Raw genomic sequence first — 17,482 nt, 5'->3', positions numbered from 1 at the left:
CAGAAATGTCATAACATCCATAAGATTAAGCAACATTAAACAAGACAAGAAGGAATGAGATAAATAACAAACTGATCAAATGTCCAATGCCGAAACAGAAAAGGGAGACCGAGGCTGGTTGGCACAACAGTAACTATGGGTTCGAGTCAGTTAAACAAATGTGTGTCAATTATACAAAAGTCAAGTTAAACACGTGTTCTGTAGCAGTGGATTTGTGTTGGTTTCAATCTTATAATTCAAAACCCTTTGAAATTACAATGATTTTGTGAATTCTGTTATTTAAACTAAATTCGGTATCATATTTTGTAAGCTCTTGAGTAAACAAGTGAACACAATAAAACCACACTGATATCAATTCAAACAACAGTCAGCTATGTAATTAGATAGATTTTAACTGAAAGGTTGAACTGTCTTCTAAGGACAAAGACATTTTTCATAAATGTCAGGTCGAGGCAAGGTTACAAGCGTTTTTTTTAAATTTTTTTTTTTAAGTAGTCTATATCGTTTTGATGGCCAATGGTTTGATAAGCTACGTGTTACTTTTTACATTATTGTTGTTTCAGTAATTGTTTAAAGGCATGTAGCCTATCCAAATTGACTTTCAAAAAATAACCTATCCTAAAAAATATATGGAGTGAAAAGCGTAACAACTAAACCATATTTGTTTTCGCTGTAGATGCATTATTTGACTTATAACACTATAAAGTGAAGTCAAGTAAATCAGTCAAATTAACCAAGCAAGCACATGCGTAATGCATCGAGTGCGACTGATTTCACGAGCTTCAGTCTCCATCTAGTGGACATAAAAGAATAGAAAATGTCTTGCAGGCAGTGATGGAGAATCTGTAGACTATGCATGCAACGCTTTTACCAGCATTCTAGTTTTGAAATGTTGTATCTAACGCGCATTCATATGCAGTCTTTTAACATTGTGTAAAGAGCTTTAACTTTAAAACTTTTTAGTGAGAGGGCAAGAATACTATTTAAAGTCAATTAAAAGTTTAAAGTCCCCCCACCTCTTTTTATACAAGTAGCCTATTTTAAAGTTTATTTTTATTAAATATAGGCTACATTGCTCAACATTCCAACGTAAAATTAAAGCGATCTTAAAATAACCAGTCTTTTTCTTTTCGACAAATGAATGAGCAAAACGCACTATTTCGTTTAGATAGCCTACTATTAGGGCTTTATGGAAAAAAAATCACGATATCATAATTGCTAAAATGAACACGAATAACACGTAGGCTAATTGAGATTTGACGATGATGGTTTATTTAATACAAACAGGCATTTTAATACATCCAACTTTCCAGGATTTTAGACTAGCAAATATATTACCATTTATTTTACCATTTATTTATTTACATTAAAATGATCATATAAGAGCAATGACAGACACATCTTATGTTACAAGTCTATTTCAAATGAATTGGTGAGTTTTCCAGACACAGTTCAACAGTGCGGATACACCATCCGCAGAGTTTCTGTGAAAGGAACAGTCTTTAGCAGAGGAGTCCTTGCTGGCACTGGTAACAAACTTGGAGTCACACATGATGTCGGCCTGGGAAATACATAACTGTAGTCAGGTGTGAGATGATGAGGAGAGTTTTTGTGAGGAGACTCCGTTGACTTGGCCATAATGCTGTCAATGCTGAACGAACACTTCTGGGTCTTGTGCTCAGGCCTTTGCTGGATTTCTGGAGCTTCGTGGACCTTAATGTTGAGAGTCTGATATTGGAAATATGGAGGTGGCACCATGATGCCATCCGGCACTGGCAAATATCCAACAGGATTAGCCTGGCCTGGAACCGGCCCAGAGACGCAGTAAGGTCGCCCATATGCTCGATAACTTAACGTTGGGTGGTAAAGCACCAGGTTGTCTTTGGTGAACTCGGGTTGGTTCCTCTTAAATCTTTTCCTTCTGCGCAGAAAGCTGCCGTTGTCAAACATGTCCTCAGATGCAGGGTCCAGGGACCAGTAGTTGCCTTTCCCCGGGTTTCCAGGCTCTCGTGGGATCTTGATGAAGCAGTCGTTGAGTGACAAGTTGTGCCTGATGGAGTTCTGCCACGCGGGGAATTTCTCCTTGTAGTACGGGAACTTGTTGCTGATGAAGTCGCAGATGCCGCTGAGGGTCAGCTTCTTCATCGGGCTCTGGAGGATCGCCATGGTTATGAGGGCGATGTAGGAATAGGGAGGTTTGACGGCGGAGGTCTGCTTTGGAGCGGTCGCGGCGGAGAAGCTGCTCTCGCTCTCTCCTGAAGACTCGGACCCCGAGTGATCCGCCTCCGCGGGGTCCCTGCAAGGCATGATGAAATACTCTCGGTCGCTATCGCTGTGGTCTCCTCCGACGATGTCTATTTCATCGTCTTCAGAAGAGACGGGGGTGCGCTGCACTTCTTCGTAATCCTGGGAAAGGGTCATGGTTGAAGACCCCAAATGTGCTGGACGCGACTTGCGGCTGGTGAAGCTTGTGGCCGGTTTGCAGGACTCATGGAAATGAGGGCTATTTATGAGAGGCCACACGCATTCTGCCTTTGGTCCTCCTATGGTCAGACCAATAGGGGTGGAGTGTCACCGCAGGGATTCAGGACAGTCAGGCAGGTGTGGCGGGCTTTGACCTGCTTAAACTAAACAATCCACATATGAGATGAGGATCCTAAACACCCAATTACAGCATCTAAAACTAAGGAGATGGCGAAATAAAAGTGTACTATATCAATCAAATGTAATAATATATATTACTTTTTTTAGGACCAGCTTAAACGCCAACGTGAAAGATACATTTTCCCCTTTTGTCAGGCTATACTGAGACTTAGACAAACGTATTGGCAATAAGATTTTTATGTTGGTCTTTTGTTTGTTAAATAAGGAACAAAATGCAAAACGTTTTTTTATGCTGAATAACGTTCAGTATTAAAGGTCTTTTTAGCTTTATTATTGCAGTATTAAATTGATACAATTTATTTTAAAATGCACTTTAAAATTTCAAATCTATTTTTAAACGCATGTGCAAGTTTCATGCATATTTAGAAAAAAATAAAAAAAGGTGTAAAAAATAGATTTTTTTTTTATACTCATAGGCTATTGCCTAGATTTTATTATTAATGCAGTCTTTTAAAATAGGCCTATATTTGTGACGTTTTCTTTAGGTTATTGACCTAAGCTTTGGATCACATGACAAAATGTTTTTCTGCATGTGGTTTCACTGACTTTATTTTAAAACTTTAAAAATGTTTAAAATAAAATATAAATATAATATATATTTTTGAAAAATTAAAAAATGTTAAAATATGAATATTAAATAAAAGATTAAATCCTTATTTTAATAGGCTACATAACGATAAAATACAACGGTAAACTAATTCAAGCTTTTTAATCACTCAGTTGAACCACCTAGACAACTCTAAAAAATAAATAAATCACAGATTTATTCCTTGGTTAATATGTTTATTTAAAGTGTTTTAGATCCGGACAAAAAATTAGCGTCACGTCAATGAACATTTTCTTACAAAAGCCACGTAGTTCACTTGCAATACAAATAGAGTCGTTATATTTTAGATGGTCCTTTAGGATTCCTCTCCAATTCAGAAGCAGGGTAGCGCAGTGGGAGCTGGGACGTGTGACGGTGAATTTTCACACCACGCCTAACTACCGGTTTAAAAGACTGATTTTCCCCCGATACCCCCTGGGTTTCGTTTGGTTTGTCACCTCAAGATACCCGCAGGTGGTGCGACCATGAAAATGGCCGTGGCCCGGCTCCCCGCATTGAAAGAAGAATGCCGGTAAACGAGCCTATCAACATCAGAATCAAATAGGAAACGGCGCAGCTTTAGCCTACAGGCCAGGAGCGAGTTTTATTGGAGGGCATGAATGAGCGCAGCAATCCTCAAAGCAAACCTTCTTGTGCGCGGAAATGTGTTAAACTCTTCACAGTCATCTCACTTGCAAATGAAAAGGTGCGTCCACTTCCTCAGCTGTGGATGGTGTGGAAGTGGATGCATGTAAATTTATGAGAGCACTTGAAAGTTGTGTAAACTAACAGAGCTATTTACAGCACTCATTCATATGTCAGTTTAAAGAAATCCAAAGACCTAAACTCATCTTAAAGTGTTTGTACTGAATATTAGGTTTCTAATAACACAAAGCATGGAAAAAAAACCTGTATATGCATATGAAGAAAAATGTTCAAATTAAATTAATTTTCTTACTAAATGCAAAATTATTGTTATAATATATAGGCCTACCACATATTATAGCCACATACATTAGTGAAGCATTAATGCAATTTGTGAACATTTATGCATTTGGAAGACACTTCCAAATTTGTGTTTCACTGAATGTACACATTGTATACTTTCATAACTTTTGCTCTTAGTTATCATAATTTATGTTCCACTAGAGACACTGAACAAAATGCAAACTCTGCCAACCAATTTTCGCAATGTATCGCCTTGTCACAAAAAGTGTTAAGTGGGTGCTTGTAATAATGGTTCTCACATTGAAAAAAGACAAAATGTAACACTTTAGAAGAGTAAGCTGAGTAACTCAAGACTATATTTATTTTACTGGTTACTGCTATTTTACACTGTGAAAAAGTCTATGTAAAATGATTAGTAATTGACAGTGTTGGGGGTAACGCATTACAAGTAATGCGAGTTACGTAATCAGATTACTTTTTTCAAGTAACTAGTAAAGTAACGCATTACTTTTTAATTTACAAGAGAATATCGGAGTTACTTTTTCAAATAAGTAACACAAGTTACTTTTTTTTTCCAGTTTATTAACTGACAGCTCTCCTGTCCCCATGTTGAGAGAAATCAGAAGATGTTACTGTAGTTCTAAAATAAATATGAATATGCATTAATTCATCTCTCTCACAAAAAAAAAAACATGGATTCAGTATTCCTCAAAATGAATAAAAATAATGCAACTCAGAATATGACGCAAACCTGCAATAATTAAATGTTAAACAACACAAATATCCTTTATGTATTTAATCCCATTCTATCTGCTTCTGACCTTCGATGATCCAGTTCAATCGTACTAATAAGCCAAAATTACTCTAGACAAACACTTGGCTTTTTTTTATTGCTGAAGTGTGTTGAAATGTCTTCTTCTGCATTCTACTGTACGGACATAAATTTACTTTCCCTTCAGCCTGAGGCTTATTCATTTCACTTTTGGTGTGAAAGGCTTTTATATTTGCCAAAAATATAACTTTTTTATTTTAAAAACAAACAAGCAAGCCCTGTCCAGATTTAAAAAGTAACGCAACGCATTACTTTCCATAAAAAGTAACAAAGTAACGCCATTAGTTACTTTTTTATGGAGTAACGCAATATTGTAATGCATTACTTTTAAAAGTAACTTTCCCCAACACTGGTAATTGATCACCCAAATGAATTGTTTAAATAACGACATACTCTTAAAATAAAGACTATTGGTTTTTCAACTGTGTCCAAAATATAACGCATTTCAAGATACATATTTGGAGAAAACGGTAATGGAAATGTAAAATAAATTACATTAAGACATTTCAGTTAATATAAGTTTTACTGGTTTGAAATGTTGCGTACAGATGCTTAAAATATTTTTAGTACAATGTTCTACATGTTTAGGAGAAATAAGTGTCAGATTTGAACACTTTTTCTATTCAAAACATTATGGAGCATGATAAGCACCTATTAAGCTGTTGCAGGATTTGCAACCCAGGTACAAACTCTTTTAAAACTGTGGGTTGCAAACAGAAACAGCGTTTTTTTCCCAGTGATTTCACAAATGTCTTATGAGATGAGATTGTTGGTGTTGTATGGTTTGTATACGTGGCCTGGTAGACTGTGCAGTCAGATATCATCTACTCCACGCAGTCTTTATTTGACATGGCTGATATAAACTCTTTCTTCAGAATCTCGCCATCAAGGTTCCGACCTGAAGTAAGAAGACAGTGAATGGTAAATACATTTTTAATGTAATAAAACAATGAATTTTTTTACAGCTTTTAACAGGCAATTTGACAGAGTTGTATATAGGTATTGTACGTTAAAATCTGGAATATTTGATCTTACCTATGAAGACGAGTCGGTTGATTCTTGGCTCCTGATCTGCCCAGAACTCTGGAGTCTCATCCAGCTCATAAAGCTCATGGACACCATGCAACATCACCTTCTTTTGTTTCTGCTGGACGGAGAGGATCCCCTGCCACAACACACAACAAGCATTTACACAGAGAACAGATTTGATGAAAATTAGAATGCTTGTACAGGATATACAAAGGCAATACAACTTCACAGAAGTCATGATTTTCTAGAATTATTTGGCATTTCGGTGGCTGACATAACATACAGTATGGAGAACGAATATATGGATGACCGTATCCTCACCTTTAACCGGATAACTGCCATTGGCAAGCCTGCTTCGTTCTTAAATGTCTTCTCCCATAGGAGATTCTACAAAAAAAAAAGTTAAATTTTCAAGACATTTTGTAAAGTTGTTGTTCTAGGTAAATATTTTATTTACATGCTTCCTTAAGCTATATCTGTACCTGAATGAATATATTTAATAGGTCTTCTGACACACTGCCAGGAACTTCAAATGTTATAGTCAGCATACTCTAAAATAAAACATATACGTAATTGAAACATTAAATACTTGTCAATGAACAAAAATAATGGGAGCATCTCAAATGTCTCCAAACAGGTCATGTCACATTACAAATGTACATTAGCTTTCAAAAGTAAGATTTTTTTTAATGTTTTTGAAGGAAGTCTCTAATGCTCACCAAGTTCAAAATTCAATAAAAATAGCAATATTGTGAATTTATTATATCTAAATTACTCCTATGCGAAGCTGAATTTTCAGTAGCCATTACTCCAGTCTTCAACGTCACATGATCCTTCAGAAATCGTTCTCATATGTTGATTTAGTGCTCAAGACACATTTCTTAATATAATCATCAATGCTGTGCTGTGAAACATTTTTTTCAGTATTCTCTGAGGAATAGAAATTTCATACGAGCAGCATTTATATGAATTACATTTTTTTTGTAACATTATTAATGTCTTTACTGTCACTTTTGATCAATTTAATGAATGGGATTTTACTAATTTCTGTTTGTACACAAAAACATTTCTAATAATACCTCTATCTTTAAAGGTGTCAGTACGACACTTGAATGAATTTCCCCTTGGTGTTAAATACTTGTACTACTTTAGCACCCATTCTGCTTTACTTCTCTGGGGCGTTACATGGGCCCTTTACAGATATTTAAACCATTGTTTGTCTGTGTTAAAAGTTACACACTTCCTTTTTTCCTTTGGAATAACAAGAGAAAACAGGGCTCTCATTTACATGAAAAGAGCAGTGAGGGCTTGGCTCTGAAGGGGGAGGGTGGAACAGACTGGGTGGATGCGGGAAAGTGACCCATCTAATGATAAGAGCTCCTATGGAGAGTTTGCTTCAAGGATAGAAGGAAATGGACAACATTTAACATTTACTGAACCTCGTGGTTCGAACAAACCCTGAGAGGAACCTCCTGGGAAGAGAAGCTGGGCCTTTTCTTTTTTTTTTTTTTTTTACCTCAGAAGTAAAAAACATTCAATCCACCGATTCAAACTGTCATAAAAGCGTCATCTTCACCTTGTCTAGATGTGGTTGGCTTGTTTTCACCAGCTGCAGCTTTTCAGCTAACCTGTACAACACAAGATTTCAAGCCATTTAAATGTGAAACAAGCGCACTGATTGATGTCAAACGCCTTCAATAAACAACATCCTCTTACATTCCCAAATGTATCAGACAGATGTACAGTCTTAGCTAAAACCTTTCAAAGGGTTTGACTACACTGACAGCCCCTAATCCTGGTGCTGGTGTGATGCGGAGGAGCATTTGGGTTTAGTAACAGTAAGATTGAGCTTAATACAGAAAGAAAAAAGAAGAAAACGTGTGAGCGGGCTCTGACCCCTCGGGGAGGGCAAACATAGCTCTGTGGATTATTTGTCGGACTGTGAGTACCACCCAGCAGACCAGAGGGGGGTCATCCCAGACAAGCAGCCTGTGCTCAGGGGGGCAAATGGGCCACAGTCGGGGCTGAAAGACATTCTGTGTGGAAGTGCTTCTGTACCTTTACTGCAGACACTGCTATAATCCTCTGCAGCTGGGCTGAGCTATTCACATTTACTCTGTCTCACTGTAATTACTCTTAAAAAGGGCGTTTCATTTTTTGCTTTTGTGTAAGTCATCAACATTAGCATGAGCTAATGGAGTGTTTGATCCTCATCGGATACACAAAATCCTCTGGAAAAATACTGGTGAACAGAATCGCTACTATAATTCAGTAAGAAGCAAGTAGCGTAATTCTAGCAAGTATTCTTCAAAAACACTTACCTTACACCATCACTGATATCAAACGAATGTAAATCTAATACTTGAGACAGGTCAACCCTATAAGAAAGGAAAATACACTTAATTTGTATGTACAGATAAATACTTAGTCTGTCTTTAATGTTATTTATAGATGATAGAGGATAAAGAGTGTCTTTAAAACTTTAAAAGGCCCTAAAAACTGGTTTTTATAGGTCAATTTCTAAAACTGATTGAACACACACTACTGTTCAAAAGTTTGGGGTGAGTAAGATTTATTTTTTTTGAGAGGCATTATTACTTTTATTAAGCAAGGATGCATTAAATTGATCAAAAGTGACTGAAGTCATAATATATATATATAATATATAATGTTATAAAAGATTTATATTTCAAATAAATACTGTTCTTTTGAACTTTCTATCCATCAAAGAATCCTAAAAATCTCTGTTCTCATAAAAATATTAAGCAGAACAACGGTTTTAAATATTAATAATAATAATAAATGTTTCTTGAGTACCAAATCAGCATATTAGAATGATTTCTGAAAGATCATGTGACACTGAAGACTGGAGTAATGATGCTGAAAATTCAGCTTTGCCTTCACAAGAATAAATTACATTACAAAATAAGAAACAGTAAAGTGTAATAATATTTCACAATATTACTGTAATTTTGATCAAATATGCAGCCTTGATGAGCCTAAGAGACTTCTTTCGAAAAAAAATAAATAAATAAAAATACTGACCCCAAACTTTTAAATGCTAGAGTACTTATCAGATTGCAGGTCTTGATTAATATTTAAGTGCTTTAAAATATCTTCACAGAGATTTGTTGAATGCAGGGTCAGCTTTATGTAAAGGCAAGTTTGAAAGAGCTTAAAAATACGGTACAATATGCACACAATTTTTACTGTAGATCACAAAGTACATGTTTTGCATAGGCGGTTTCTGCATATCTTCTCACCTCGATTTTTGTGTCTCCAAAATCTTCACAAGCCCATTTATTGATCTATGAAGAAGAGGACAGAGCACATACTGTAAAACAAACTCAAAGACATCTATCCAATTACCATTATAACTAGACGTTTACATTTTCTGAAGTGAATGAAAAAAGCGCAAAGGTCTTTATTACAATACTAGGGTGTGATGGTTGGTTGCCAGGACATTGCTATGTGGTTGCCAAGGTTTACTGAATGGTTTTTTAATGTGTTGCTATGTGGTTAATAGGGTGCTCTGGGTTCTGGCTGCTATGATATTCTGGTACCTAGATATGACTCAGGTACCTCTGTAAAAGCGAGTTGTTGTTTTTTTTCCAGAAATCATAAGAAAACTGCTTATGGTGATAGTACACAGCAAAGTTTAATTCTTTGTGTTAGGGCTTCAAATCTTTAACCCCAAGTATGAGCAATATACTCAAGCAAGCACCATTTATGATTAATAAAAATGTTTATGTCTTCACCACAACATATTTCTGACACGTTTGAGACAGACACCAGAATCCACTGAATAACATACAACTAGGGATTCCCAGTATATTGGTATTATACTTTTGCTGGTATTAACATTCCTTAATTAATTTACTTCAATAACATTGTTAAATGTAACTTTTATCAAATGAATATCCATTGTTCATCGTATACATTATAATGTTGTAATGTCTACATTCACTGAAGCATTTGAAACGATTAATTATAGTTTTTGGTGTTTTATTTCTAATCTATTTAAACAAAATTGTTTAGAACTTTAATAAGAAATGTACTGGGGCCAGTTGCATAAACTTAGCTGTTGTCTTAAGAACTACTCTGACCAACTACCAGCTAACCAAAGGGTTATCAGTCTGCATTCAACTAAGAATAATCTACATTTGTATGATAAAAAAAAAAGACCAGTCTTAAAGAAAAAATTAGCTGACTAACTTCTAAGACTAGTCTAAACTTTTTATGCAACTGACCCCTGGTTATGGGCCAAAACAAAACAAAATAATTAAGAAATCAATAAATAGATTTAAAACACATCATTTAATAACACTTTTAAATGTATTTTTTGTTTTTAAGCAAATGTCAGAATGAACATCCAATTTTTAGAGTACAATGTAATGTTGTGATGCCTGAATTGCTTCTGATGGATTTGGGTTCTCAGTATTTTATTTTTAACATTTATTTAGACAATATAACAGTACAAAAATGTTAATATCGCCCATATATTGGTTAAATCATTATCAGCCAGAATTGTAATATCAGTCCATCCCTAATAAGAGCATATAAGAATATAAAGGTGTATGGTTCTCACCTCACTGTATCTCTGAGCTCCACCAGCTCACTCTCATTCACTAGATCAGTTTTATTGATGATGGTCAGATCAGCAAGAGCTATCTGCCTAAAAACAGAGAGCAGAATTCAGTACAATTCACATTCACCTGATAAATGCTTCCCATCATCCCTAACTGTGTATGCAACAAAGGCTGACGACACCTCAGAAGGTTGCATATGGATTATTCGTCATAAAAAGCAAATCCCTTCTATGTGCATCTACGGTTGCTGTACGCAGTTATGTGTGATTACAGTCGTACAATACATCAATAGAACAATACAGTACGAGAACAACTCATCCCATTCTCTCTCTCTTTTGTCACTTTCTTTATTGCTCAGTGTTCAATGTCCCACTCTCCCTTTGTAATTAAATGTGTGTGTGTGTGTGTGTGAGTAAGTGTGTAAACACTCTTTGTTGTGTTTCATCCATCCCCCTGCCTGTTGTCGGGTCGTGTGTGGGTGGCATGGTTTGTGGCATACTCAAAAGGCGCCACCATATTGCGTGGTAGGAAAACATAAACAGAGAGCAGAAGTGGTTTTTATGACTTCTGACACTTGTGAGCCTTTCAACATGCCTCCGAACCCCAACAAAAACACCCCGACCGCAGCAGGTGAGGTGGAAGGAGCTGGGCTGGAATCGGATATGTTTGCACACAAACATAACAGCCAGCTGTCATGTTTCATAGAGATAACAGTAATAAATAGAATTTTAAAAACCACACAAGAGGTGCTCATAAAAATCCTGGTTATTGGACAATTTGACCTTTGGGTTCTTGTAGTACATATTGATAATGATGAAGATTGTAACTTCTTTTCTTGTACTTTTAACACCATATTTATATATTAATGAATCAAATAAGATTTTACCTTGCCGCTTCATTGATAAGACCCTCTGGCTTCTCTTCTGTTAGATGCTAAGAGACAAATAGGACAAACAGTGATTACATAACACATACAAAACAACTATTAAGACAAATCTTAATAAAAAAAAAAAATCCAGATTTACATTGTTTTTAAATATATATTTCAGGGATGCATAACATATCAGCTCCATATCGGTTCTCGGCTGAATAAAAAAAAAAAAAAAAAATATAAAAGTAATTGCGACCTTTTTATTTCACAATTCTGAATTTTTCTTACAAATGCTAGTTTGCATCTCGCAATTCCAACTTTTTTCTCAAATTTGCATGATATAAAATTGAGTCAGAGATGTAAACTTGCAATTCAGACTTTTTCTCGCAATTGCAACTCCGTTTCAATTGCAAGTTATAAAGTCCAATTCTGAAAGAAAAAAGACTATTTCCTTTCAATTGCGAGTTTATATCTCACAATTCTGACTTTATAACTCTCATTGCATGTTATAAAGTCAGAATTGCAGACATAAACTCTGCAGAAAAATGTCAGAATTGCGAGATAAAAAGTCGCAATGGCTGAATAAAAAAAAAAAAAAATATATATATATATATATATATAAATGTAAACATTTTAATTCATTAAAATAGCGTGGAATTTTAATGTAAAAAATATATTGGTTATCACAATAACAAAACAAAATATCTAAATAATTATCAAAAATGGTTTTAGTGTTTTATTTAAAATTTATTTAGAGAAAATAGTATGGAATATTAACAGAAAAATGTATCATTATTGGCATATTTTTAATGATCAAAACAATGGAAAAACAAAACTGGTACATCACTATTATATTTATCATCTTAAACATAAAAGTACAAACACAAATGGTTTGTTATGTCTTCAAATAAAGCAACAAAGCTTGATGCACTTTCATGCTTAAGACCTCTAATCATGGCACTGAGTGGTTTATTGCTTTTACAATGTAAAATATATGCTATGCCAATTTACCAAAGTGCAGTAAATAGACAACTTTATATATAATATTTATCAGAACAAATAATTCTACAGACAATATAGGTAACATCATTTATTAGACTAAGAGTAAGATGTTTATTGTTGCAAAGCAATACAGCAAGCCAAAGAGATATAGAATTCAATTGATATTCAGTCACAGGTGTGTGTATATTAGCTATTTTTTGGCAGCTTTGAATATGGCTCATCCAACCAGAATTTAGAGTGTGGACTTTATCATTTATAAGATCTAACAGAACGATAAGAACATTTCATGTCTCATTAGCTTCTGTATACTTCTGCTCCGTCCAGCTTCCTTCCTGAAAATACATCTTTAACATCAGTGCAGATGAGCAAACTGACAACTCTGCGATTACAAGATGCAAACTCACTGAAAGAAATCCAATTTCCAGTATATTACAACTTCTGAACAGTTTGCTTCTTGAAAACAATCCCCTTTATTTTCTTGTGTGTGTTGCCAGTCATCTCTGCTGATTGGGAGGAGGCATGTCTCATTGTCTGTGTTCAATATGTAATAACACTGAGCTCTGGGAGTGAGACAAGCCTCATCATCTGTCTGCACAAATTTCAAACCAACTGGCAGAGATCAAGGCACACGAGGGCACCTGATGGCCATGTCTGTGCAAGTCAAACCCCCCACCACCCGAAGTGTCTCTTGCATGGATGAACATATCAGGTGACAATGAAAGGGCTGGACAAAGGGTGACAGGCCCATTAGAGTGATTTGCCTTGATATCCATTATTTCTTCAGTTTCTATCAAGCCCTCCCTGTCTTCACCTCAACAGGCGCTCACAGAACCCCAGAGGGCCGCAGTGCCGAGAGGTGCCACCTCTGCAATAAAAAGACTGACTTGCCAAGACTGACACCACTAAATTGCAGCCTATTATCCAGGTGTCAGTACCACTGTCCTGCTCCCAGCCTGAAGTGTGAAGAGGAACAGCAAGGGGGGTAGATACTTCAGTAGGACACGATACTTAAAGACTAATGTAAAATAAAAGAATGTTCGGTAAAGACCAAGTAAAATGTAATGCCTGCAATAACATGGACCCAACTTTGTGTTTGATTATTGTTTTTTCCATGTAAAGCATTATATATAACAGTGCGTCTTTAATCAATACATGGCCAAAACACTTAACTCTATGATTTACAATACAAAATAAGTTTTAAATATTAAAACATTATAATATCAATATATTTAAAATGTATTTTTCTATTAAATGTTTTATAATTTATTATGTTTATCAGGATAATTTAAATATCTTTGATGTGTTTATTTTAATATTAATATTATTTTACTTGATATATAGATTTTTCATATTCATTTACATTTCATATTCATATTTAATTATTGTTCTATTAATGTTTTATAATTTAATATTTTTCAGTTTTTTTTAAATGGCTCACTTATGTTTATCAAAATATAATTTATGAAAATGTTTTATATTTATACATTATTATTTACAACAACAAAAAAATCCATTGTGTTTCTATTTGTTTTTTTTTGCATAAATTAAATTCCTGTCCTGGAAAAAAAAAAAAAACTTCAAAATATCAGTTTCCATAAGTTATTTAGTCTGTGGTTTGACAGAATGGAGCAGCAACTTACCTGCATTCCATATTTAGCATCTATAACTGTGACAATACCTATGTAGGAGATGAGAACACTGTATTATATTAACAAGTAAACTTTATTTGAGGCAGCATTTATTAGTTTAGGTTCTTACCGTCCAGATAGACATCACTCCCTAATTCTGCATCAACCCAAAACATGGAAGCAACAGCTCCTGGTTTGGAAAACATGTATAAATAATTTGTACAAAATCACAAATACACATATAAAAACTAAATAATTATAATTATTTCTCATTTTACTGTAAATATACAAATGGAAAAACACTTAATTTAATTACCATTGGAATAAAAATACATATTTTTAAATATAAAATGACATATAGGCACTCATGTCTGGAAGGTTTGGCAAAAATTAATTTGATTATATTCTATGCTTCATTGTAGCATTTTCTTAGGTTTTGCAGTGTTTATCAAGTTACTGGACACTTTTTGCCTTAAAACTCTGGTAAAACAGCTTAAACGGGTTGTGGGTGTAGGTATGCGTTTTAAAATGCATAATTTTATGGGTGGCTTAATTTTTCAGCTACAAGGTACATTTTGTTTGTTTCCATGCTTGCCAACTTTTCTTGTAAAAGTTATTTCACAGTTTCGTGTTACAATTTGAGGCCATCTTGTTCACATAATGGAGTTTTGTCAAACTGTCAGGGTAGAATAAGAAAGCATGATAAATATTTGACAGGAGTGTAATGAAGGCAATGTTCTTGAAAGACATCAGATACATAACCCATCCAGCCCACAAGCATCTTCTGAAGAAGGGGAGGGGCTTATCCCCCTGAGGCCCTCAGGAGTGACAGGCCTGTCTCAGCCAATGACAGTGAAGAGGGGCTTGTGTCTGAGCTCTGAGGGTCCACGGCACTGGCCCGTGACACCTGTCACTCACATACACAGACTGGCTGCAGAGATGCTGCTGACCCTTCCTGCCTTCCCACTGATCTCTGTTTCATTCTCAATTGCTTTACAGTGCTTTTTGCTATTGTAGGGGGAAAAAAACTTCTTCACAAAGATGTCTAAACTGTCTGCAATGTAAAAAAAAAAAAAACCTTTTGATCTGAAGCTGCATTAATGGAAAAGTTCACCCAAAAATGTACTCACCCTCAGGCCATCAAACATGTAGATGAGTTTGCTTCTTCAGTGGAACAGATTTGGAGAAATTTAGAAATACCTGACGTAATCCACATGACTCCAGTCCATCAATTAATGTCTTGTGAATCAAAACTTTAAGCTTTAAACCATTGCTTGTGGCCAAAATATCAAAACTGCTTTGGAATGTTTTCGCTCATAAACATTGCTTGATCCGCGCATATTTCTCTCCGGATTCAGACGAGACTTTTCACTGGACAAAGCAATATTATGGACAGAGGACTCTTATAAACAGACAGCTTTTCACTTCACAAGATGTTAACTGATGGACTGGAATTGTGTGGATTGTGATGTTTTGTATGTGTTTGGACTCTTATTCTGACGGCACCCATTCACTGCAGAGAATACACTGGAGAGCAAGAGATGCAATGCTACACAAGTTTATTACAATGACGCATCAAACTCTTCAACATCTTGGATGGCCCAAGGTTGAGTAAATGCTCTGCCAATCTTTTCTGTGAACTATTCCTTTAACACCTAAATGCAAATGCGGACTAAAGCAAGGTGGATTGCTACTAGTAAGGAATGCTTTACCTAATCTAAGACTCTGTGTAAACATGGATGTACATATTTTTAGACCTCTCTTATACAAAAAAAATAAACAGATCACAACATTTGAGAAAGATGGCCAATGGTTGCATTAGCTACCATAATAGATTAGTCAGGTTACGAAGGTGTATCTGTTGGTGTACATGACATACAGTACCTGGATCTGCCAATCCAGTCGTCTCTAGAAGGATGTAGTCAAACTTTCCTTTCTTCTCCATTAGATTTTCAATAGCTTTTAAACCATTGTCTCTGTAAAAGCAATGGGTGATAATGTATTATCTGACATAATTCAATATATGCAAGTATACACTAGTTTGGGATTGGTAAGAAGTCTCTTATGCTTACCAAGGCTGCATTTATTTGATCAAAAATACAGTAAAACAACAACATTGTGAAATACTGTTACAATTTTAAATAGTGGTCTGCTTTATGAATACATTTTAAAAATGCAATTTATTTCTGTGATGCCAAAGCTGAATTTTCAGCATCATTACTCCAGTCTTCAGTGTCACGTGATCCTTCAGAAATCATTCTAATATGCTGATTTAATGCTAAAGAAATATTTCCTATTATTATCAAGATTCGTTTTGCTTAATATTTTCATGGAAACACATCTTTTTTTCAGGATTCTTTGATGAAAAAAAGTTAGCATTTATTTGAAATATAAATCTTTTGTAACATTAAAAAGTCATTATTGACAAATGGATTATTATTATTCAATATTATTATCAATTTAATGTTTCCTTGCTGAATAAAAGTATGAATTTCTTTCCAATTTTTTGAACGGTGGTTAATTATTTATCACGCAACAGTAGTTATAATGTTTTTTTATAATGCCATATAAATAATCAATAATTAGAAACAATTAAATGAATAAAACAAGGACAACAGTTATTAATCACTGGAATGTAACGGCAATCAGAAATAGTGGGTTTCCATTTAAGTCATCTCAAAAAGTCCAAAAATAGTTCTGTAGTCCAGATGGAACTGTATTTATTCTTCATACTACTTCAAACTACAACACACACAGACACACATTCATATACTTTATAGTTTTGTCCTGGTATTGAGTAGTAGTCTGAACAACCGTACTTCACAGAGCAGCACAGGCGGCCGTTCCTCAGCGCCAGCCACTCCTCATACAGCTCTCCTGCCTGACTGACAGCTAAAGACTTCTCCAGAGCACTGCCTGCAGACCAACACAGCACAGGTTCAACCTCTCAGTAGTAGCCCAGAATTACAATGTCATCTGCACTTTTGATCAAAATGTTCATGAATATGATCCAAATTACAAAAAAAATACGGCAAAATTTTAATGGTATAATTATGAAACATCCGAAGAGATAACCATGTTAAAGAGACCAAATCACAATGAAAATGCAGGTATTCCATCAGCAATAAGGTTCTACTATATTGCAGTGATTAAGAAAAATAGGGAATGCTTTGCTGCCCTCTCCTGGTCATAACAGCGAGAAATCCTCATGGACTGTCTTGAAACATAAAGCCATCTAGGAATAAAAACTAGACTAGGGGTCTGATAGCTTATTTGTTTGCTCATTTTATAACTTACCTTCACCAAATTCATTAAGAATGGCAGCTATTCGTT

The 17,482-nt window shown here is 35.1% G+C and overlaps 2 protein-coding genes across 2 annotated transcripts in view; both read right to left on the bottom strand.

The window, feature by feature from the left end:
• Positions 1–1,452: 1,452 nt before the first annotated feature.
• Positions 1,453–2,421, bottom strand: LOC107674498 (forkhead box protein D5-like). The gene has a single exon (XM_016468480.1). It carries the CDS (start codon positions 2,419–2,421, stop codon positions 1,453–1,455), a length of 969 nt encoding a protein of 322 aa, XP_016323966.1.
• A 3,113-nt stretch (positions 2,422–5,534) lies between these two features.
• Positions 5,535–17,482, bottom strand: part of LOC107674499 (COBW domain-containing protein 1-like) — a 13,014-nt gene continuing 1,066 nt past the window's right edge. Inside the window, exons 3-16 of the mRNA XM_016468481.1 lie at positions 17,447–17,482; positions 16,969–17,065; positions 16,034–16,125; positions 14,280–14,339; positions 14,162–14,199; positions 11,535–11,581; positions 10,648–10,734; positions 9,323–9,367; positions 8,381–8,437; positions 7,636–7,687; positions 6,542–6,610; positions 6,381–6,446; positions 6,066–6,195; positions 5,535–5,928 (exon numbers count right to left, since the gene is read on the bottom strand). The exon at positions 17,447–17,482 is cut by the window's right edge and continues 14 nt beyond it. Coding sequence (XP_016323967.1) covers positions 5,855–5,928; positions 6,066–6,195; positions 6,381–6,446; positions 6,542–6,610; positions 7,636–7,687; positions 8,381–8,437; positions 9,323–9,367; positions 10,648–10,734; positions 11,535–11,581; positions 14,162–14,199; positions 14,280–14,339; positions 16,034–16,125; positions 16,969–17,065; positions 17,447–17,482 — 950 coding nt within the window. The 3' untranslated portion in view covers positions 5,535–5,854. The remainder of the gene's footprint in view (positions 5,929–6,065; positions 6,196–6,380; positions 6,447–6,541; positions 6,611–7,635; positions 7,688–8,380; positions 8,438–9,322; positions 9,368–10,647; positions 10,735–11,534; positions 11,582–14,161; positions 14,200–14,279; positions 14,340–16,033; positions 16,126–16,968; positions 17,066–17,446) is intronic.

Source organism: Sinocyclocheilus anshuiensis, unplaced genomic scaffold, assembly GCF_001515605.1.
Source record: "Sinocyclocheilus anshuiensis isolate Anshui unplaced genomic scaffold, SAMN03320099.WGS_v1.1 scaffold1214, whole genome shotgun sequence".
Lineage (NCBI taxonomy): Eukaryota > Metazoa > Chordata > Actinopteri > Cypriniformes > Cyprinidae > Sinocyclocheilus > Sinocyclocheilus anshuiensis.
This window is presented reverse-complemented; position numbering and strand designations above follow the sequence as displayed.